The sequence below is a fragment of the Mesoplodon bidens genome (genome assembly GCF_964165515.1).
Source record: "Mesoplodon bidens genome assembly, chromosome: 6".
Lineage (NCBI taxonomy): Eukaryota > Metazoa > Chordata > Mammalia > Artiodactyla > Ziphiidae > Mesoplodon > Mesoplodon bidens.
The window spans coordinates 3779365-3801690 of NC_138162.1; the positions used below are offsets into that span (position 1 = coordinate 3779365).

At 59.6% G+C, this 22326-nt stretch overlaps 1 protein-coding gene across 8 annotated transcripts in view; it reads left to right on the forward strand.

Moving 5' to 3' along the window:
* Nucleotides 1-19599, forward strand: part of RALGDS (ral guanine nucleotide dissociation stimulator) — a gene marked incomplete at its 5' end in the record, with an annotated part of 47914 nt that extends 28315 nt beyond the window's left edge. For 2 of the 8 annotated variants that reach the window (XM_081238214.1, XM_081238209.1), the window contains 17 exons: nt 5324-5434; nt 6342-6535; nt 7076-7174; nt 8000-8193; nt 8385-8623; nt 9374-9589; nt 9769-9872; nt 10303-10387; nt 11761-11829; nt 12233-12328; nt 12816-12848; nt 13146-13267; nt 13462-13557; nt 13867-14068; nt 14200-14442; nt 15952-16066; nt 18586-19599. In XM_081238214.1, coding sequence (XP_081094340.1) covers nt 5324-5434; nt 6342-6535; nt 7076-7174; nt 8000-8193; nt 8385-8623; nt 9374-9589; nt 9769-9872; nt 10303-10387; nt 11761-11829; nt 12233-12328; nt 12816-12848; nt 13146-13267; nt 13462-13557; nt 13867-14068; nt 14200-14442; nt 15952-16066; nt 18586-18761 — 2394 coding nt within the window. In that variant the 3' untranslated portion in view covers nt 18762-19599. The remainder of the gene's footprint in view (nt 1-5323; nt 5435-6341; nt 6536-7075; nt 7175-7999; nt 8194-8384; nt 8624-9373; nt 9590-9768; nt 9873-10302; nt 10388-11760; nt 11830-12232; nt 12329-12815; nt 12849-13145; nt 13268-13461; nt 13558-13866; nt 14069-14199; nt 14443-15951; nt 16067-18585) is intronic. The other 6 variants (XM_081238211.1, XM_081238212.1, XM_081238210.1 and 3 more) reach the window with 6 other exon arrangements.
* Between the last annotated feature and the right edge of the window lie 2727 nt (nt 19600-22326).

Genomic DNA, 22326 nt, shown 5'->3' on the forward strand with positions numbered 1-22326 from the left:
ACCTGAGGAAGCCTGTTCTGTCTCTGGTCTCCCTCCCTCTAGCATGTGTGTGACCAGGGGCTGAACTGCACTTTGAGGCTGTGACCGTGGCAGCCACCGGTGGAGCGAGGCCTAGGTGTGTCTCCACGGCACATGACTGTCACGGGCCAGGGTTCAAATCCCTGCCCCGGCTGCCTCTTCCTGGCTCCTGATGGGGCTGAGCTCCCCGCCTGGCTTTCGCCACATCAAGTGAGGCATCGGGAGGATTAAATGTGATGAGTGTGCAAAGGGCCTGACACCTGGGAAATGCTCTCAAGTGCTGGATGCTGTGGCCAGTGGGGTTGATGTCAGCTGGCCCTCCCTCCACCACCTCGTGAGAGGCCACCCTCCTCCTCAGCTGTCACCAGCCATGCCCCCTTGCAGGCCTGGCCCCTAGAGGCCTGATGGTCGGGAGCCGGTCCTGGGGGGGCAGGAGGACGAGGTGGGCAAGGCCAGCCTGAGGTCTGGTCCCTGCTCTCCACAGGCGGCACGTTTCTCTTCTAGATGCTGACGAGTAGCCAGGCTCGGGCTGGCCGAGAAGGTTCTTGGGGAGATGGGTCAGCCTCTTTGGAGGCTCAGCACAGGCTGGTCCCCAAACTGCAGTTTCTGGGGTCACTGAGCTCCCCAGTTGCCCTGCCACCCAGGCACCTCGTGTGGTCCCCTACTAAGGCCACTTCTGGGCTGTGGTGCCTGGGGACCAGGAGCATGGCCACCCCCATCCAGGGCTGACCTTGAGTCCTCACTGGGGGTCTGTTCATGTCCTCGGGCTCAGGGTGCAGGACACCCACCTGAGGTGGGGGCAGACCCGAGGGTGGCGCCCCGTCGCCCACCGGGAGGGCCACGCACATTTGGTGTTTTCTTTCTCCCTCCCAGGGCACACAATCTGAGAGATGAACCAGGGCTTGGACACTTTCTACTTGACTATCTCCCCTGGGCCTTGGTCTCCACCTCTGTAAAATGGGTGCTCGACTTTGTATTCAAACAGTCCCCAGATCCTGGGATTCGGAGAGACTGAGCAGCCCTCTCTGATCCCTGATCCCTCTCGTGTTTTGGCTGCTGCATTCAGACAGAAGGCTAAAAGGTCGGAAAGCCGCAGGCCTGGTTCCCTCCTCCCCACAGTTTTAGGATGACCCGCCCTGCCTTTCACCTGGCCCTCCTCCAGCTCTCCGGGCATCTGGCAGGTCTCCCGGGAGGTTTTCCCCTGCCCGCTGTCCATCGTCAACTCCCCAGCCACAGCGTCCTCAGGTCCCGTTCCTGGGTGCTTTGTGTGCCTGGCGCCGAGCCGGTCCTGCCGCTCACGTCCCCTCTCGTGACCCCTGCCGCCCTTCGCCCATCTCCCAGACAGGCTCACTGAGGCCAAGGGCTGCAGGGCTCAGCTGAGCTGGGAGCCAGAGCCCTGCAGGAAAGACAGTACCTTTGGGTCCGGTGGGCCCTGGAGGAGGGGCCTCATGTGCCCAGGGCTGCAGGGTGCTGGCTGGTGGCTGGGTCAGGGCCTCGGGTGACCTCTGTGACTCAGTGGGCCTGAGCAGCAGCTCAGCGGGTGCCGTGAGGTCCCCGGGCAGTGATCTCATGCACGTGGAGGCCACCACCACCCCATTCCCCCGCCCTCGCCTGAGTGAGACCAGGTTTCTCCACGTGCAGCCCCAGGGAGGAGACCATGGTGTGGCTTCAGGTCCTCCTCCTCCGTGAGCCCTTGGCCAGTGAGGAGGAGCCGGTCTGCAGCCAGAGGCATCTGTGGGTCTGGAGGCCCCGCATGGTCTCTAGTTGTAGCTTCCACAGGAAATGTACAGCTGAGTGGGAGGAGAGAGGTCACCAGGATGGGAGAAGGCGCCACCCCCGTGTGTGCAGGCACGAGCCGCCTTCTCGGGGAGATGGCAGGGCTGGAAAAGGCCCAGTAGGTCCCCTCTCTTCTCTCCAGAAATAAGGGTGGGATCGGCCCCCGGCAACCCTGTTACTCTGTCTTGTGGGAATCGGGGCTCGGCCTGCAGTTAGTTGGGGACACAGCATCCTGCTGGCCCATCACCCCAAGAAGGCTGATCAGGGGACACACTAACATGTCACCCAGGCTGTTTCCTTGTCCCTGGGGCTCCGGGCTGTGCTCCGAGGGACCGCGGGGTGTGGGGCACCCTGGTGCCTGTTCTGCCAGCCTCTGCTCACGAGGGCCTGGAGGCATCTCACCACCCTCGCTCCAGACCCAAGTGGTGGAAGGCTGGGCAGTGTGTGCAAGGCCCAGCTGCCTGCTGGGTCCCCGGGCCCTGGGAACATATGTGGGTACCTGCTTGGGGCGGGACAGGCGGACACAGCCACCCACCTGGCGTTCTTTTCCCCTAAGAGCTCACTGCTGCCCTGTGGACGCCTCCCCCCAGGGCATCTCCTGTTTGCTCGGCCATACCCTCCCCCGGGAGCTCCCCAGCCCCTGCCAGAGCATCCCCAGGGGCTTGGTGCTGCCCACACGGGCTGTCTGTTCCCGGGCCTGGGTGCTGTCTGCTCTGCCAACAGGATGGGTCACCTGTGGGGGCCAGGGCCCAGCCCTTCCTGCCCCAGAGGGTCCCGGGGCAGGTGCCAGGGCTGTCGGCCGCTGTCCTCCTCTGTCCCTGGAAGCGCGGTGGGAGTGCGGAGCAGACGCCCCACTCTGCCGCTTTGTGCCCAGGATGCGGGCAGCTCTCTTTGGATCCCGCTCCGCCGTTGTCTCATGGTCGACGGTTTATGGCGCCTGCTCTCTGCGCTGCTTGGACCATCTGGTTTTGTTCCTGCTGCTGGGCTGCGGCGAAGGGCCCGGAGAGGACAGGGTTAGCTCCGCGGGGCTGGAGCAGCTCCCCATCTGTGCCACAGGGCGGTGACTCCCCCTGGCCCAGCATGTGCGGCTCTCAGCGTCCTGCCCTGCCCCCCACCGGGCTGGCAGAAGGGGGCCCCTCGGGGTGGGGGAAGGGCTCGGGATCACATGACGCCTGGGCAGGGCAGCCAGCTGCTCGGCTGCCAGCGAGGCCCATGGCTCACTGCAGAGCCGCTATTTAGACCCGCTCAGGGATGGCGAGGCCTCCCATTGGTTGGCCTGGCCAGGAAGCGCTTCTGTCCAGCAGGCCTTGATGGGGCCCCGCTGGGAGCCAGGTGCTGTGTGTGCTCCCACGGGGTTTGAGTCCCGTGCCCACAGTCAGGCAGGTCCAGCACGGGAACTCTATAAACTGCTGCCAGTGACTTGGGTGCTCAGGGCACTGTCTGGCTCCAGGCTGGACCAGAAGTGGCTGGAATCCCCTGGAGAGGGACGGGCCTTTCCAGGGCAGGCAGCAGCCTTGGCGAGAGGCAGTCGAGGACCCCTGAGGAGAGGTAGGGGTGGGTGGACAGGGCCCTGGTCTCGCAGGTGGATGGCAGGCCCCTGACATCACCCATCACCGCGGCCTCTTCTAGGCCGGGGAAGGATGTGTGACCCAGGGGAGGACAGTGCGCGTCTATTTCAGTTCTTCTGCCTCAGGAGGAGGAGTTTCCCCTCCTCCATGGAAGGGCTGGACCTCCCCAATCGTGGGCTCTTGAGCTGAGGGCCCTCTACCTGCGGGTTCCCTGCTGACTTCCAAGAAACGCCTGGCTGTCTCCGAAGGTGAAGGGTCAGAGGAGCCCCGGTGTGATTGCACTGGCTTTCCTGTTGGTCCGATGCCCAGAGTGGGAGGGCGGCCTTGGGTCAGAGGAAGTAGATTTCCGGAGGATGGCTCCCAGGCCTCCCAGAGCCCTTGAGGCAGGAGGTCCCGCCCCACCCCCACTCCCTAGCCCCTGACCCCAGGGGTGTTGATGTCCGGGCGTACAGCCCACAGGACACTGGGCACCTGGTTCCTACCCAGGGGCCCAGCTTAGGCAGAGGGATTTAGGGAAGGGCTGTCGGTGGGGCCCAGGCTGAGTCAGCACTTCCACTGGGCCTTCTGTGAGCTCCACACCCACCCCGAGCTGGGACAGTGACCCGTGATCCTAGCTGCTGGCATTGACCATGTGACTGATGGCCCTTTGCCAGCTAGCACCTCCCCCCTCCTCCCTAAACTCTCAGAGGTCTGTCTCTTTACTCCTAGGCCCCCCTCTCTCACTGCCCCTGTCTGGGGACGGGGTGAGCTTACAGTGGGGAGGGAGGAACCCAGGGCAGCAACGACTGAGTGACCTTGGCAGGCCTTGATGCAGCCCACCGGGCCAGCCTGCCCAGCAGGAGGGATCACTGCCTTTTTCTTTTTACTTTTTTTTTTTTTTTTTTTTTTTGGCGGTACGCGGGCCTCTCACTGTTGTGGCCTCTCCCGTTGCGGAGCACAGGCTCCAGACGCGCAGGCTCAGCGGCCATGGCTCACGGGCCCAGCCGCTCCGCAGCATGTGGGATCCTCCCGGACCGGGGCACGAACCCGTGTCCCCTGCATCGGCAGGCGGACTCTCAACCACTGCGCCACCAGGAAAGCCCCGGGATCACTGCCTCTTAAAACAAGGGTCTTTCTGCCCGGGGTCCAGGGAGCAGCCAGATGATCCCCCCCCCCACCCCCACTTCCTGGCCTAGCCAAAGTCCTGTGGTTTGGGAGTTCTGTGGAACCCCAGGCATCAGCCCGGACGCCAGCACTGTCATCATTCTCATGCCGTCCCCATACACGTGATGACGAACAGGGGACTGGGAACTCCTCTTGCCCAAGAAGGCACAAGACTGAATGAGCAGAAAGGGAAGGAAGTGGCCTTGGCTGTGGCCGTCGAGGATGCCCGCACCTGCCCCAGACCCGGGAGGCTGACTCCAGGGCCGGGGCAGCTGTTGCGGGGGCCGTCTGGGCACATGAGGGTGAGGGGGCCAGGGGCCTCACGCCCTGGGGGAGGCATCTTCTTGGGGGGGCCAGAGCCCCCTAGGTGCAGTGGGCTGAGTTAGGGCCTCGGGGTCCCAGCTCTGCTGTTAACCCGCCGCGGCATGGCTTTGGATGGGTTGCTCTTCCCTCGGCTTCTGTGTGGTCACCTGTGAAATGACCGGATAAGAATACTCGCCTTGGGGTGGGGGCGGGAGCGGGGAGACCCCCCGCCCCCGGGTAGAGGCAGGCTGTCGTTGGAACCCCAGTGGGTACGTCTTGTTCACACCCAGCCACGGCTGGTGGGGTGAGGAGGGGCGTCCTGGGGTCAGTGCCTGCCCCCCCGATAGTAACCCCCGGCCCTCCCGCTGTCGTCCTGTTTCATTCTGGGCTGGAGGTGTCTGTGGCCACCGAGCTTTGCCTCATCCAGGGAGCAGGAAGTGGCACGGGGCGTCCCCCTGCCGCACAGCCAGGCGGGCCCCGACACCCCGCCCGGCGGCCGGGCGCTGTCTTTGCAGAGCTCCACGCAGGACATCGGCGAAGAGTTGGTCAACGGCGTCATCTACTCCGTCTCCCTGCGCAGGGTTCAGGTGCCCCACGGTGCCAGCAAGGGCCAGCGCTGGCTCGGGGTGAGTGTGGCTGGGGGGGCTCCAGGACCCAGGGGCCACCCTGGCCACTCCACTGGGCTCCCTCCCAGGGCTTTCCTGCCTGAGGGTCCCCCAGTCCTGCTCCCAAAGGAATCTGGGCCTCCACACCTCCCCTACTGTCCAGCCCTGGGCTGGGCCAAGTGCATAGTTCACTGTTCACTTATATGTATGAACATCAAAAAAAAGATGCTTCCATGCTATTCCCACTTCATGTTAGGCTGGGATGATTTATGCATTTTGCCCCAGTATTTCTGGTTTTAACGACTGTCCTTCCATACCTTCTCCAAGGCTTTCATCACCTTACTTAGTAGGGCTTTTTTTTTTTTAACCCAAAAAGGGCTCAGCCTACTATACATGGTTCTCTGCACCTTGCCGTCACGGAACACAGCTCCATGACCCCTCCAGGTCAGAGCGGGGGCCTGACAGATGCGTAACATTTCAGAAGGGAGGCTGGTCACCAACCATAACTCAGCCTTTCACTGCCGTGGACCTTGACGGGATTCCTTTCTGCAGCCATTTCCACAGTGCTGCCCTGAATAGCCTCTGGGTCCTAACATACCATGCCCTTCCACCCCAGGCTGAGCCTCTGTTTTCTCATCTCTAGAATGGGGGTGCTTTGCCAGGGAACACGGGGATTCTGCCCTTAATACGGCAAGGTGCTGTAATTACTCAGCTAATAAAATGACCGGAAAGTGTTGGTATTGCTAGTTTTTATCATCCCCCACCTCCAGTTCAAAAGCTGAGACCCTTTTTCTGTTCGGGGCACTCACGTCCCATCTCCATCCAGAAGTCACTGGGCGCCTGGGACTTCCTCTGAGTTCCAACCCCTGCCCTCCTAGTGGGCCACGGTGCTGTCGCTGACTGTCTGTCCCTCTTTGTCCCACCCCAGTATGAAAATGAGTCAGCCCTGAACCTGTATGAGACCTGCAAGGTGCGGACCGTGAAGGCAGGCACGCTGGAGAAGCTGGTGGAGCACCTGGTGCCCGCCTTCCAGGGCAGCGACCTCTCCTATGTCACCATCTTCCTGTGCACCTACCGAGCCTTCACCACCACCCAGCGGGTCCTGGACCTGCTGTTCCAAAGGTGAGCGCCCCGCCCCTCCCTGGCACAGTGGCTCCCCACCCACCCACTGGCTGTGTGTCTTGGGAATGTTGCTTTACCTCTCTGAGCCTCAGTTTGCTCACGTGAAGGCCGGGCTGCCAGGACTGTCGGATAAGCATGGACAGTGCGGCCCCTCGCCCGGCCCTGTGGAAAGGGCTGCTGAGGGCTGGGGCGGCTTTAATTAAGGTTTTCCTCTCCCCGTGGAGAAGCTCTCTGCTTCCAGCCCCTGGGCAGAACATTTTTCCCATTTGTAAAGGAGGTTCCAGATTCGGTCTCAGGGGTCCTTCCTGGGAGTAGCCTGAGCAGGGCTGGCTGGGGGCTGGCTGAGGGCCCAGGCCCACTCAGGCATCTGTAAGGTGCTGGTTGGGCTCATTCATTCAGCAATACATACGAAGCACCTACTGTGTGCAGGCACTTTTCTAGGCATTTGGCTTAATTCAGTGAACGGTGCAGACAAAAATCCCTGCCCTGCCGGGCTTCCACCCTAGTCGGGGGGTCAGCCAGTAACACTAGACGTCACAGCAGGTACGGTAGATGTGACGCCCTCACGGCCTCCTCTAGATACGGGTGCATCCTCCCTTATTCCAGCGAGGACGGCGGACCTCAGGGCCAACTGAAGAAGTGAGTAGACTTTGGGTCTGATGGGAGGGGCTGGGCAGAACCCAGCTGCCACACATCTTGTGATTCCTGCTGGAGGGCTGAGGTCTGGGGGCTCCTCCTGCAGGAGGAAAGGAGTCCGAGAGCTGTGGCTGGGGTCCCATGTCCCCAGGGAGCAGAGGGGAGGCTGAGGGCTCGGAGCCGGCCCCTGAGAGCATCCATCCCCACTCAGATCCGGGGCCCAGGACGGCAGGTGTGGGGGGCAAGCTGCTGGTACTTCAGCCTCGCAGCCCGTGTGAGTGCTCAGCTGGGGCTCACGGGAGCTCAGCCAGGGTCAGGGGGCCGGCTACGTCCCCATCACCAAGAATAGCATCCCTGGGAGGACGAGACCCGCACTCCGGCGCACAGACCAAGGCAGCCGTCGGTGCGCGAGCTTCCGGTTCAGGTGCGCGAGGCCCGTGAAGGCCGGGCAGGGGGCACGCTCTGCTCGTCCCCTCCTGCCTCCCCTGTTTATGCAGCGCCTACTGTGTGCGGCCAGGCCAGCGCAATGAACAGAGCGGGCACTGCCCTCCCTGCCCTCCTGCAGTTTCCTTCCCAGTGGGGAGGGCCCGGGGGGCTGGGGGCAGACAGGAGAGAGTCAGGCTCCCCCGAGGAAGGGAGAGGTGGTCACCAGGGATGGAGGGCCCCTTCGTACCAAGACTGCCGGCCAGGCCTGCCCCTGCCTGGCAGCCCAGTGCGGGTGGGGCAGGGGCGGGCCCAGAAGCCCAGCCCCCATGGGGGAGCCAGGGGAGGGCCGCGTGGAAGGAAAGGCCGGGCCCCTGACTCTGCTGCCCGCCCGCCTGCCCCCAGTGCCGTCTCCTCCATCCTGGGCACCTGGCTGGACCAGTACTCCGAGGATTTCTGTCAGCCCCCGGACTTCCCCTGCCTCAAGCAGCTGGTGGCCTATGTGCAGCTCAACATGCCCGGCTCCGACCTGGAGCGCCGGGCCCACCTTCTCCTGGCCCAGCTGGAGCACACAGAGCTCACCAAGGCAGAGCCGGAGGGTGAGGAGAGGGGTCGGTGCTGGACATGCAGGAGCCCCCGAGGCTGCCTCAGACCACCCACGTGGGGACCGCTGTTGGGGAAGACGTCCTGGGGTGCTTCTTGAGCTGAGGCTTGTCTTAGAGGGCAGTGGTGTGGTTTCTGTCTTGGAAAAAAAGGCAGGCGTGTTGCTGAACTCCACTCCTCTTTGCAGCTCTGGCTCCAGCTCTGAAGCCAACTGCAGCCCTCGAGCCAGCGCCGGCTCCAGCTCTAGCACCCAGGCCGGTGCCAGGTCCAGACCTCGAGCCAGCTCTGGCACCGGCACCAGCTCCAGCCCCAGAGCCTTCCTGGCCTTCGCCTGTGGCTGCAGAGAATGGGCTGGGTGAGGAGAAGCCTCACCTCCTGGCGTTCCCGCCCGACCTGGTGGCAGAACAGTTCACGCTGATGGACGCGGTAGGCAGCTCATCTCCGCAGGGCGGGCAGGGGTGCGCCTTCCTTCAGGCGTCTGCCCTGCCCTGTCCAGAGCTGATGTCCTGCCCCAAATCCCATGACAAACTGCGTAGCCTGGGCAGGTTTCCTCACCCGAAGGCCTCGACTCCCCTCAGGCTGTGGACCTGGGCCCCATCCCTCGCACACGGTGTCTGGGTGGAATGAGGTGGAACGCTAGAAAGCTGGGCGGGGTCTGGCCCACCCGGTAGCGGACGGGCGCTCACTCCATGGGCCGTCCCCCCTGCCCCCCACGTCTGCTGAGGAGGCCTCACCAGCTTCAGCACTTAGCCCGCACCTGGTGCGTGCTAGAAGCCGTGGCAGACAGCAGACACAGCCTCTGGTTGTAGTGCCCACGTGAATGGGCATCTGGACAGGGGACAGGCCTGAGGCGTGATCAAGGGTTAAAAGCACCACCTGGTATGGGCAGGTGTAAGCCACATCTCATGCTGGGAGTTAGGATGGACTGGGGAAGGTGGCCACCTCTCCTTCCTGCCCAGGTCACCCTGGGTCACCTTGTGCCGGGCGCCCGCAGTGGGCAGGGAACAAAACCAAGAGACACCACCTCCCCACACCTCCCCCGGCCGGGCTCGAGCCGCCTCCCCGGCTTCCAGAGCTCCAGCTCCGACCAGTGACCCTGCCTGGGCCGGGGGTGGGCGTACTGTGGGCATTGAGCTGGGGTGCGGCAGAGCCGGGTGACCTTCCCCTTGCCCCCAGGAGCTGTTCAAGAAGGTGGTGCCCTACCACTGCCTGGGCTCCATCTGGTCCCAGCGGGACAAGAGGGGCAAGGAGCACCTGGCTCCCACCGTCCGTGCCACTGTCGCCCAGTTCAACAGTGTGGCCAACTGCGTCATCACCACCTGCCTCGGGGACCGGAGCGTGACGGCCCGCGCCAGGGCCAGGGTGGTGGAGCACTGGATCGAGGTGGCCAGGGTACGCGGCCGCCAAGGGCCCGGGGGAGCCCTTTCTGCCCCTGGGTTGATCTCATCCGACCCCAGGAGCACCTCCCGGGGCATCTGCCCCATCCGGGAGGGGGGCTCCCTGCTAAGAGGGACTGAAGCTGGAGCAGGCGGGAGCTCGGCCCCCCTCACAGCCTGGCCCCTCCCTCCCAGGAGTGCCGGGTCCTCAAGAACTTCTCGTCCCTGTACGCTATCCTCTCTGCTCTGCAGAGCAACTCCATCCACCGGCTGAAGAAGACGTGGGAAGAAGTTTCCAGGTGGGCAGGCTTCTCCCTGGAGGAGCTCCAGGGTGGACCCGGGGCCTCCCACGGGGCTGGGTGCTGCCTGGAACCTGCCCAGGGACAGCGCATCTTGGGGGCGGGGTCTCAGGGCCAGCAGGACCTGGTCTCCTTCTCTGGCAGGTACTGGATTGAGCCACGCTGGGGATTTTCATGTGTCTACTTCAACCACACGGCTCTGTGCACTTAAAATCAGAACTAGCCAAAACAGAGCCGCTCAGTCGACTGGGAATGGGGTTCCCCAGTGACCCACGTGAGACCCACCCCTCCAGGCCTACCGAGCCCTTAGGGTCCAGCGGAACTCTGTTTGGAAACCACCCATCCAGGCAGTTGGGGTCTCTGGGTCCTCAAATGTTCTTGCCCCCGCACCCCTCCCCACCATGCCCTCCTTTCTCCTTCCTTCCCCCAGGGACAGCCTCCGCATCTTTCAGAAGCTGTCAGAGATTTTCTCAGATGAGAACAACTACTCCCTAAGCAGAGAGCTGCTCATCAAGGTAGAGTCCGGGGGCTTGGGGTGGAGGGGCTTAGGTTCCCACTGAAAGTTTCTTCGAAAGCTTCTCATGAGATCTGTCGGGTCTGTGGACAGGTGGGGGGCAGTTTGGGAGATAGGAGGCCCTAGGACAGGGATGGAGCAGGGCACCTGGGCTGTTCCAGAGCTTTGGGCGGGTGAGGGGCAGGATTAGAGTCTCCTGGGTCCTCACTGGTCCCTCACCCGGCACTCGGGGTGGATGAGGTCGAGGGTGAGGGTCTCTTCCTTCCCCAGACCAGCCTAGCCTGTCCCCACAAAGCCAGGCCCTGCTGCTCCTGTCCGCGCTCACCTCCGAGGGCCAGGCACTCCGCCTGCCCAGGGATGGTACTGCAGGGGCCGCCCAGCCATCGTCCAAATGAGCAGACCCAGGAGGTAGATCTTGGGGCTGGGAGCTCTTCCCTCTGCCTCAGGGCAGACACTGCAAAGGAATCCAGGGACTCTTCTCAGAGTCTCACCACAGGGCCTTTGGTGGCTGTGACAAATGCCCCACCTGGCTTGTGGCAAGTGCAGGGGGGTGCTAATGCATTCATGAGGGTCCTTCCCCAGAAACTTCCATATAAAGAGGAAGCAAAGTGTCACCACCCAGTGCTCCCAGCAGCCCCAGCTCACCATCTCAGAGGTGGCACCAAGGAGACCCCTCCTGAGTGGATGAAGGCAGAGTTCTGTGCAGGGGACATCCCGAGGGGCTCCGTGGGGTTGTGAAGGCTTTGGCACGGCAGACACCCTGCTCAGCCAGGCGCGCCCAGAGTCCCTGTCCCTCTCTCGATGGCTCTTCCGGCTGGGGGCCGGCACACGCCAGAGGCTCTGAGCCTGGGACCTGGTCCGTGGAGGGCGGGGGGTGGGCAGCAGGGCCTCCTGCTCTCCTCTGAGCCCTTCTGAGGCTCATTCAGAGGCAAGGCGCTGCCTGTCTCTGGGCCTCAATTTCCTCATCTGGAAAGTGGGGGAATGCTGACCCTGGGGTGCCAACCTCACGGAGAGGCAGTGAGGTTCCAGGGGGAAGGGAAATCTGCGTGAGTTTTGTGCAGGACCCTCCTACCCTCCTGCAGAGACGGGGGATCCGGGGGGAACAGCACGGCCACAGTGATGGAGGTGTGGCGCTGAGTCCTTGGAGACCCCGAGGGGCAGGCGTAGTCCTCATCTGTACTTTCCAAGGAGGCCGGGCCGCTGGCCCGCGTTCCCGCACCCCATGAGCACCCGAGCAGGGGTGCAGATCTAGGAATGGAGTACGCTGGGATGGCTGGAGCGTTTGCACCAGTGACCAGGGCCAAGGTCGGGTCTGCTGGTGGGTGATGGGGGGAGGGGCGGAACCCCTCACCGACCCTGTGCTTGGCCCTGCAGGAGGGGACCTCCAAGTTCGCCACCCTGGAGATGAACCCCAGGAGAGCCCAGAGGCGGCCAAAGGAGGTGGTGAGTGTGCCCGAGGCTGGGAGAGGAGGGGCCGCCCTGAGCCCCCGCTCCTGTAGCTGCGCTGCCTGACATGACCCTTAGACCGACCTCCGGGGCCTGGGGGCGCTGTGCCCTGACCAGCTGGTGTCAGGGTGACTAGTAGCCACCAGAGCTGGGGCCTGGAAGAGCTGGGCCCAGTGGGGAGTTGGGAGGGGGGAGGGGCCGGGGGCCATAGTTCTTGGGGATTTGCCAAATACCAAACCTGCAAGGTGACTTGGGGGAGTTTGGGTCCATGCACGCTGGGAGGGGGATTTGGGGGAAATGGCTAAAGGTCCCCAGGCTGCTCCAAGTGGGAGGCCTGGGTGGGGCTGAGGGGTTTTCAGGGGAGGGGCCTTGCTCATCAGTTCCCCCCCACCCCGCCCAGTTGTCACAGGGTGTCATCCAGGGCACCGTTCCCTACCTGGGCACATTCCTCACAGACCTGGTGATGCTGGACACCGCAATGAAGGACTATCTGTATGTGAGTGAGCCCGGGGCGGGGTCGGGGTGGGGGTCCTGAGCCCCGAGCTCTCAGCAGAGGGTGCACCTCATCTTACGAGAGCCCTCTGGCCGTCCCTGTGTCCCGGGGACACCTGCCCATCTCGGCAGGGAGTGAACAGAGCTTGGTGCCCTGCTGGTGGGGCTCAGAGCTGCAGGGGGTTTGACCCAGCAGGACACAGCCCCTCCCTCAGGTGGCGGCCATGGGTGGAGAGGCTGGGCCCTCCAGGGTCAGGCACATGTGGCCAACCTGGCCTTCCTGCCCAAGGCCTCAGTCTGTCTAGCTGTTCTCAGACCCCTGAGCCTCGGCGCCCCTCCCACCCCGCCCTGGCACCCCGGTCCCACCCAGGTCCAGGTGTGTGCTGTGCTGCCCCCTGGTGTGTGCTCTGGGTAGTGCAGCCTGAGACCCGTGAGGGGTGGTCATGGGCTAGGGGACACTTTCTGATGGACGCTGGCCGTGTGCTTTCCAGGGGAGACTGATCAACTTCGAGAAGAGGAGGAAGGTGAGCAACCGCAGCCTCACGGGAAGGGGGCCCGCGTGGGGGGCGGGATCAGAGAGCCACCTGGCTAGAACAGCTGGCTCCGACCCCTCCCTGTTACATTTTTGGGGAGAGCTGGATACAGAGAGAGGGTGAGCCTCTCCCACGGGAGGATGGGGCAGGAGGTCGAATCAAGGACACCTTCCTGGAGGGGCTGTTTGAACCTGGCTGTGAGGACAGGGTGGGAAGTGGAGACCCAGAGGCTGGCACAGGCCCGGCCCACCCAGACCGTCAGCGTCCTGTCCTTCCCTCTGGCCCCAGGAATTCGAAGTGATTGCCCAGATCAAGCTGCTCCAGTCGGCCTGCAACAATTACAGCATTGCACCCGACGAGCACTTTGGGGCCTGGTTCCGGGCTATGGAGCGGCTCAGTGAGGCTGACAGGTGAGTCCGGGCAGGAGCTGGGAGGGCACACGTGGGCTGTCCCTGGGCAGCTCCAGAGAGCCTGTGGCTTGCGATCCTGGGCAGCCTTGGGTGCCGTCGCTGGTGACGGCCGGGCCCCTGGACTCTAGCTGCCGGGCAGGCACCGGGAGGGAGACCCGAGTGCGACTCCCCACAGCCGCCGCTTTGCCCTGTAGCTACACCTTGTCGTGTGAGCTGGAGCCCCCTTCCGAGTCGGCCAGCAACACCCTCAAGGTCAAGAAGAACACGGCCATCGTCAAGCGCTGGAGCGAGTTGAGTGCCCGGGTGGGCAGGGGCGCTCCCTCGGGGCTCAGGGAAGCTTCGGGCTGCGAGTGGGCTCAGGAGTCAGGCAGCTGGCACTGGGATCCCAGCTCCCCCGCCGACAGCCCTGTGACTGGGCCACTTGCTCCACCCCCCTGGGCCTCAGTTTCTCCCCCTGTGAAATGGGGTGATGCTAAATGATCTGTCAGACGCTGGAGCCAATGGGGTGATTGCCTGAGCACTCAGCACAGAGGGCAGGGGACGGGGTGGGCTGTGTCCCAGGAGAGGCCTCCCCCAAGTCAGCCAGCCCTTCCATGCAGCCGCCAGGCCCCCAGCACGGAGCTCAGTACCAGCAGCAGCTGCCACTCCAAGTCCTGTGACCAGCTCAGGTGCGGCCCCTACCTCAGCAGCGGGGACATTGCCGACGCACTCAGTGTCCACTCGGCCGGCTCCTCCAGCTCCGATGTGGAGGAGATCAACATGAGCTTTGTCCCAGAGTCCCCTGACGGCCAGGAGAAGAAGGTGACTGCCCCACCCCCTCCCTGACAGCCCTTCTCAGCCCTTCCTAGGGCCAGAGTTCCCCACTGCACACTAGAAGCCCCCAGAGCTGGACAGTGGCCCGGGGCTTCTGCTGACCATGCCGTCCCCCGCAGTTCTGGGAGTCCACCTCCCAGTCGTCCCCGGAGACCTCCGGCATCAGCTCAGCCTCCAGCAGCACCTCCTCCTCCTCAGCCTCCACCACGCCCGTGGCCACCACGCGCACCCACAAGCGCTCCGTGTCAGGGGTCTGCAGCTACAGCTCCTCTCTGCCCCTCTACAACCAGCAGGTGGGCGACTGCTGCATCATCCGGGTGAGCCTGGACGTGGACAATGGCAACATGTACAAGAGCATCCTGGTGAGCCGGGCAGGCGTCCCCACGGGCCCCTCACTCTGCCGGGCAGCAAATCCATATTGAACACCATGGGTCATCCCTGCCCTCCCAGAACTGCTCTCCTAGTGGGTTGGGAAGGACAGAGGGTCAACCAGGGAAGGGAATCAAAACAGCTAGTGTGGGCTTCCCTTGTGGCGCAGTGGTTGGGAGTCCGCCTGCCGATGCAGGGGACATGGGTTCGTGCCCCAGTCCGGGAGGATCCCACATGCTGCAGAGCGGCTGGGCCTGTGAGCCATGGCCGCTGAGCCTGCGCATCCAGAGCCTGTGCTCCGCAACAGGAGAGGCCACAACAGTGAGAGGCCCGCGTACCGCAAAAAAAAAAAAAACAACTAGTGTATGGATGGTGATCAGTGTCGGGGTGGTGGACTAGGGGTTTACATCAGCAGTGGGGCAGGACGTCACCCATAAAGGGCCTGAGTGTAGTGGGGGAGGAGGGAGCAGCGTGCAGCCTCCCAGGACGGGAGTGTGCCTGGGGCTTGGAGGAGAAGCAGGAGGTCCGAAGTGAAGGAGCAGGGGTCGGGGGAAGCGTAGGGGTCGGCAGAGCAGGCCAGTGTCGGGGGCCTGGATCTCATGCGAGACAGGTGGGAGCACTGTTCGTTGCAGCACAGGAGGGGGAGCAGTGACTTCCGGCCTCTCCGTGGGCGATGGGCTGGTGCCAGCAGAGGCAGGGTGGCCAGTTAGGAGGCGGCTGCTGCAGTCCAGGGGGGATAGCAGTGGCTGCACCAGGCTGGTGGCCGCGGAGGTGGCCGGCAGTGTCAGACACCGGCGGTAGTTGGAGGTGTCGAGACCTGGCCAGTGCGAGTTGCCCACAAACACTGTGTATGTTGAGGGGGGGGTTGGGGGCTGGGGGGACTCCTCTCATCCTCCAGAACTAGGCTGCCAGTGAGCCATTTGCACCCCCAGAACCCTTGCCCATCCTCCCACACTGGGTCAGATGCCCCATTAACGCCGTCACCCGTGCCACCCCGAGTCTAAGGCCCGCCTGTGCTCTGGCCCTTGGGATCAAGGCAGCAGGGGTCGGCCTGCACTCTCCACCACTGCAGCCTCCAGCCAGTGCAGGCCTGGCACGGAGGCGGCCACTGGACATCCAGCCAGCTCCTCCTCTCTCACCTCCAGGGCTGGGACTAGATGCCTTCTGTACCCAGGTGCAGTGATACCGTTGTCCTGGATGGCCAGGGTCAAGGCGGACAGTTAAGGGGAGCAGCCCCGGGGGCAGGCAGTTGCCCTGGGTGGTGTTGGGAGGAGGTGGCAGGTTTGCAGGAGATGGGGGGTAAGTGATCGGGGGACATGGAGGCCTCCCCAGAGGGGCAGGAGAAGGAGGCACAACCCCCCTGGACCCAGCATCCGGTCAGAGGCTGTGAGCCCCTGTGCGCACAGTGCCGAGGCAGCTCTGAGGGCCCTTGGCTGCTGCACCCTGGACCCTCAAGCTACGCCAGACCCTTGCCCTGATGGCCTGTCCCCCACCCTGTCCAGGTGACCAGCCAAGACAAGGCTCCAGCTGTAATCCGCAAAGCCATGGACAAACACAACCTGGATGAGGATGAGCCAGAAGACTACGAGCTGGTGCAGGTTATTTCGGATGATCGAAGTAAGTCAGGGTGTCAGGTGGGCGATGGGGTCGGGGGGCAGGGGAGCGCCGTGCCCCAGGCCCACCACCCCAGAAGACATGCCACCAGGGTGGGCGTGGGCTTTGTCCACACACAGACCTGCCTAGGGGCAGCTCTGGATGCCCCCAGTGTCTCCTCACTGGCCCCTGGTGGCTGCTGGACCCTTGTCCCTTGCCCTTCCCTGGCCGTGAACAGTCAGTGAGAGACCTCGTTCAGTGCTAGCATCGTTGAGGAGGGGAGAGAAAAGGCTTTTCTCCTGGGGCCAGGCAGCCAGATGGCCGAGCCCACAGGCCGTACAAAAGGGCGTTTTTCTGGCTAAGATGGGAAATGAGTGCCTCAGAAAGGATCATGACTACCGTGGATTAAAACATCGAATTTGTGAAAATCCATGAACGTATGACACTGTCTTAGTCCGTTCTGGCTGCTATAACAAAATACCACCACTGGTGGTTTCTAAATGACAGAAATTTATTTCTCCTAGTTCTGGAGCTAGAAGTCCAAGATCAGGGTGCCAGCATGGTCAGGTTCTGGTGAAGGCCCTCTTCTGGGTTGCCGGCGGCTGACTTCTCACTGGGAACCCAAATGGTGGAAGGGTGTGGGGAGCTCTCTGGGGTCCCTTTCATAAGGGCATGAATCCCATTTGTGGGGCTCCACCCTCATGACCTAATGGCCTCCCAAAGGCCTCACCTCCTAATCCCATCACATTGGGGGTTAGGATTTCAACGAATTTAGCGAGGACACAAACTTTCAGCCCATAGTAGATACTAAACACAGAGGCTACTAGGGAGCAGCTGGGTATTCTAAAAACTGGGAAGGGGAAAGGATCAAGAACAAGCACAGACTTGGAACCAGACAGCTACGGCTTGTAGACCTTGGGCAAAGTCCTCTGTGCCTGTTTTCCCATCCCCACAATGGAGATAAAATAGGTAGTGAGTTGATCCATATATACATGGATTATATGCTCATGTGTGTACGTGTGCCATAGATGTGCCATAACTGCAAAGATTATCATCACTCTTTCCTTTCCCATGAGCTGATCCCGCATTCACAGCCATTACCCAGACAGGTAGCAATGACTCGCCACGATCCCTAGAAGTTGTTTTCTAAATCCTCTCTTACCTTGTTGCACCATTTTGATGAGGTAGGCAAGGCAGGTGGGACCCCCATCTTACAGAAAAGGAAGACTGAGACCTAGACAGGTTAAGGACCAGAGTGAGAGCCACACGATGGAGCCCAGAGCACACATGTTCCAGCCCAGCAGTGGAGAACAGCCGGCTCAAGGCCAGAGGAGAGGGTGGGAAACAGAGCCAAGAGCAAGTACCTGCTGGGGGCCTGGCACCCTATGAAACCCTATGCAGGAGGCCTGGGGCAAAGCCCGCCCTTAACTTGGCCCCAGAGCCCTTGTCCTGAGTTGTGCAGGATTCCGGGGAGGTGATCTAGGTTCTAGAAAGCTTATTGCAGCTGGAGCTCCTGATCAGTGAAGGCAGCAGGGGGCAGGATGGGATGACCCTTTGCCAGCTGCAGACTGAGGTGGGGCTTCCTGGAGTCGGAGTCCTTTTTATTTTTATTTTTATTTTTATTTTTGGCTGTGTCAGGTCTTCGTTGCTGTGCACAGGCTTTCTGTAGTTGTGGCGAGCGGGGGCTACTCTTTGTTGTGGTGCACAGGCTTCTCATTGCTGTGGCTTCTCTTGTTGCAGAGCGCGGGCTCTAGGTGTGCGGGCTTCAGTAGTTGTGGCACGCAGGCTCAGTAGTTGTAGTGCATGGGCTTAGTAGTTGTGGCGCGCAGGCTCTAGGGTACGCGGGCTTCAGTAGTTGTGGCGCATGGGCTTAGTTGTTCCACGGCATGTGGGATCTTCCCGGACCAGGGATCAAACCTATGTCCCCTGTGTTGGAGGCATATTCTTAACCACTGCACCACCAGGGAAGTCCCCAGAGTCCCTTTTTTTTTGAGTTCCTTTTTTCTTTTCTTAAAAAATTATTTATTTATTTATTTTTGACTGCGCTGGGTCTTTGTTGCTACGCGCGGGCTTTCTCTAGTTGTGGCGAGAGGGGGCTACTCTTTGTTGTGGTGCGCAGGTTTCTCACTGCAGTGCCTTCTCTTGTTGCGGAGCATGGGCTCTAGGCGTGCAGACTTCAGTAGCCGCGGCACACGGGCTCAGTAGTTGTGGCTCGTGGGCTCTAGAGCACAGGCTCAGTAGTTGTGGCGCACGGGCTTAGTTGCTCCACGGCATGTGGGATCTTCCCAGACCAAGGATCAAACCCATGTCTCCTGCATTGGCAGGCGGATTCTTAACCACTGTGCCACCAGGGAAGTCCCTCGGTGCCTCAGCAGAGTCTGTCCCAGACAGGTGTCATTAAGAGGGGTCCTTGGTGGTCCTGGAGTTGCATTGAGGGGTCTCAGGTCTCTGGATCAGTCCTGCCCTCCTGGGGGCTCTCCAGTGGTGGGGTGTCCAGTGGGGCCCCCGTAAGCACAGCTGACCCTCTGCCCCTCCCCGACCAGAACTGAAGATCCCTGACAACGCCAATGTGTTCTACGCCATGAACTCTACTGCCAACTATGACTTTGTCCTAAAGAAACGGACCTTCACCAAGGGGGCAAAGGTCAGGCATGGAGCCAGCTCTACCCTCCCCCGCATGAAGCAGAAGGGACTCAAGATTGCCAAGGGCATCTTCTAACTTGTCCCTAGCTGGCCAGCCACAGAGCTGCCCTTTCCAGGGTCTAGCTGGCTGGGCAACTAAGCACTTACAGACTACAGTGGCTTAGGCCAGGTGGGCACCTGGTCCCAACCTGCCAGCCCAGGCCACCCCCAGACTCCAGTTTCACCCTGAACCTCTCCTGCTGCCGGGATTGATGCCTGCCAGTCGATGGGCTGACCTGGCCTCCCGTGGACCACTCGCTGCCTTAGGTGCCTTCTGCTCTCTGGAACCAGAGGACTAGCTGACTTTTGCCAAGGAGCGCTGCCAATGGGCACGGAGCCCTGCATGCCGCCGGGCACTGCCCTCTGTACACTTCCCTCACACCTTCCCAGGTGTGGGCCACTGCCACCTGTGCCCATGGGCACCCCAGGGTACCACTCATCCACCGGGTCTGACCACTGCAGTTCTCTCCTCCCACCATTGTGGCCTTCCTCAGGCTGCACCAAAGATTCCATCATCAGGGCCAACTGAAAGTGAGGGAGTCTCGCCCACTGCCCACTCCAGCCCTCCCCTGGCAGAGGAGAGAGACGCCCCCTTCACGGACCACACTCTTAACCGGTGAGTGAGGATGGTCTTGGCCAAGTCCCACTGATGTCAGATTTCATGACACTGTAAGTGCCATTCACCACTGCATCCTGGGCTTTACGAGACCACACGAGACGGGGATTGGTGGGAAAGGAGGGTTTCGGGGGGGAGGGGAGGGGGATTGAATATTTGTATAAAAGGTGAAAAAAAATGTTTACCAGTTGGGGAGGGGCAATATTTATTTGTTGTAAATAGCAAATGCTAGACTTGAATATTATATTAAAATCCTGTTTCTACTATAGCCTGGGAGTTGTGGTATTGTTCTTTCATTGCTTGTGCTCATTGAAGTGAGATACAGACTCTCACATTCCATGTTCACATAGGAAATCTTGCAGGGTTATTGGTTTATTTTACACAGGAAATAAAGAAGGGCAGGAAAAGCAAGAAGGGCCAGCCACCCTTCTCTGGCTCACTTAAGGAGACAGAGAAGTCCACCTTCCACAGAGCAGATGTCCACTTCAGTATCATTAAACTGGGCCATGAGCTGAGACAGCCCCTCAGAACCCCTGGTATTTGAATTTGGAAGTGCTTTCACACAGCATAGCAGCCACCTATGAAATTCCAGTGTTTTTAAAAACAACGTTTTTGGGACTTCCCTGGTGGCGCAGTGGTTAAGACTCCGCGCTCCCAGTGCAGGGGGCCCGGGTTTGTTCCCTGGTCAAGAAACTAGATCCCACATGCATGCCGCAACTAAGAGTTCACATGCCACAACTAAGGAGCCCACGTGCCACAACTAAGACCCAGTGCAACCAAATAAATAAATAAATAAAAATAACGTTTTTAACAGAAAATGGTGGAGTAAAGATCAGTCTCTCCATGGAAACAACAGTTAAGCTGGGGGAAAAACAACTCAGAATCAACAATTTTGGGACTCTGGAACCTCATCAGACACAACAGCCAGGAGAGTGCTTTATGAAGGGTGATGCTGCTGAACTTCAACTGTTAAGGAAATCTCTGTCAGGTCACACACTGACCCCCTGAGACAATGGGGCAGAAGCTGCAGTGACTACACAACAAGGAATATAGGCCTTGCAAAAACAGTTTGGAAAAGTCACTACAGAAACGGAAGACGGCAGCCCTCAAGCAACAGAAGCGATCCCTGAGGAGGGGGAGAATCTGATTTCCAGAGTTACGATATTATGATACTCAATATCCAGGTCTCAACAAATCACAAAGCATATCAAGAAACAGAAAAATAGGGCTTGTTCACAGGAAAAAAAAAAAAAAAAGAATTGGACAGAAACTATCCCTGAGGAGGCTCAGACATTAAAATGACTAGTCAAAGACATTAAGTCAACTGTCTTGAATATGCTCGGTGAGCCAAAGGAGCCATGGACAAAAAACTAAAGGAAATCAAGAGAACAATGTAAAAACATATAGGGAATTTAGTAAAGAGATAGAAGTTATAAAAATAAACCAAGTGGAAATTCTGGATCTGAAAAGTACAATAACTGAAATGAAGAACTCACTAGAGGGGTTCAGTGGCAGATGTGAGCAGTCAGAAGAAAGAATCCGTGAACTAAGGCAGTTGAAATTATTCTGCCTGAGGAGCAGAAAGGCAAAAGAATGAAGAAGATTGAACAGACCCAGAGGGACTATGGGGACACCATCGAATGTAACTGTATATGCATAAAGAGAGTCCCAGAAGGAGAGAGATTATTTGAAGAAATAATGGCTGAAAACATCTCAAATTTGATGAAAGACATAAATCTGCACATTAAGAAGCTCAATGAACTCCAAGCATGATAAACTCAGAGAGCCACACAAGACACATTACAACACAACTGTTGAAAGACAAAAAGGAAATCTTGAAAGCAGCAAGAAAGAAACAATCATGTGCAAGGGGTGGGGTGGGGTCCATCCACAATAAGATTAACAGCTGATTTTTTTCATCAGAAACCATGGCAACCAGAAGGCCATAGAGTGACATAGTTAAGGTGTTAAAAGATGAGAATTCCCTGGTAGTCCAGTGGTTAGGACTGTGTGCTTCCACTGCAGAGGGCACAGGTTCAATCCCAGGTCAGGGAACTAAGATCCCGCATGCCAAGCGGTGTGGCCAAAAACAATAAAATAAAAAATAAAGTGTTGAAAGAAAAGGAATTCTATATGTAGTAAACTATCCTTTAAGGATGAAGGGAAATTAAGATGTTGCCAGATAAACAAAGTTAAGGCAGTTTTTTATTAGTAGTCCTGCCTACAAGGAATGCTAAAGGGAGCCTTCTGGGTTTAATGGAAGAGCACTGGACTGTAACTCAAAGCCATATGAAAAAGTAAAGAACACTGGGAGAGGTAACTGATAGGTAAGTCTAAAAGCCTGTATTGTTGCACTTTTGTTTGTACCTTTTCTTTTTTTCTATATGACTTAAAACGCAGATTCATAAAACAATAATAAGTATAAGTCTGTGTTAATGGGAACAGAATGTATAAAGACATAATCTGTGACAACAGCAGCATAAAGGGGGAGGGATGGAGATCATAGGAGCTGCATGTTTGTATACTCCTGAAACTAATTTGGTATTAGTCAAACTAGACTGTTATGAGTTTAAGATGTTTCTTGTAATCCCAAAGGCAATCAATAAGAAAATATTTTTTTAGAAATAAACAGGAAAGAAAGGAATCAAAATGGTGCACTATTAAAAAAAATCAACCAAGGGAATTCCCCAGTGGTCCAGTGGTTAGGACTCTGCACTTTCACTGCCGAGGGCCCAGGTTCAGTCCCTGGTCAGGGAACTAAAGATCCCACAAGCTGCGAGGTGTGACCAAAAACAAAATTTTTTTTTTTTTTTGCAGTACACGGGCCTCTCACTGTTGTGGCCTCTCCTATTGCGGAGCACAGGCTCCGGACACGCAGGCTCAGCGGCCATGGCTCACGGGCCCAGCCGCTCCACGGCATGTGGGATCCTCCTGGACCGGGGCACGAACCCGTGTCCCCTGCATCGGCAGGCGGACTCTCAACCAC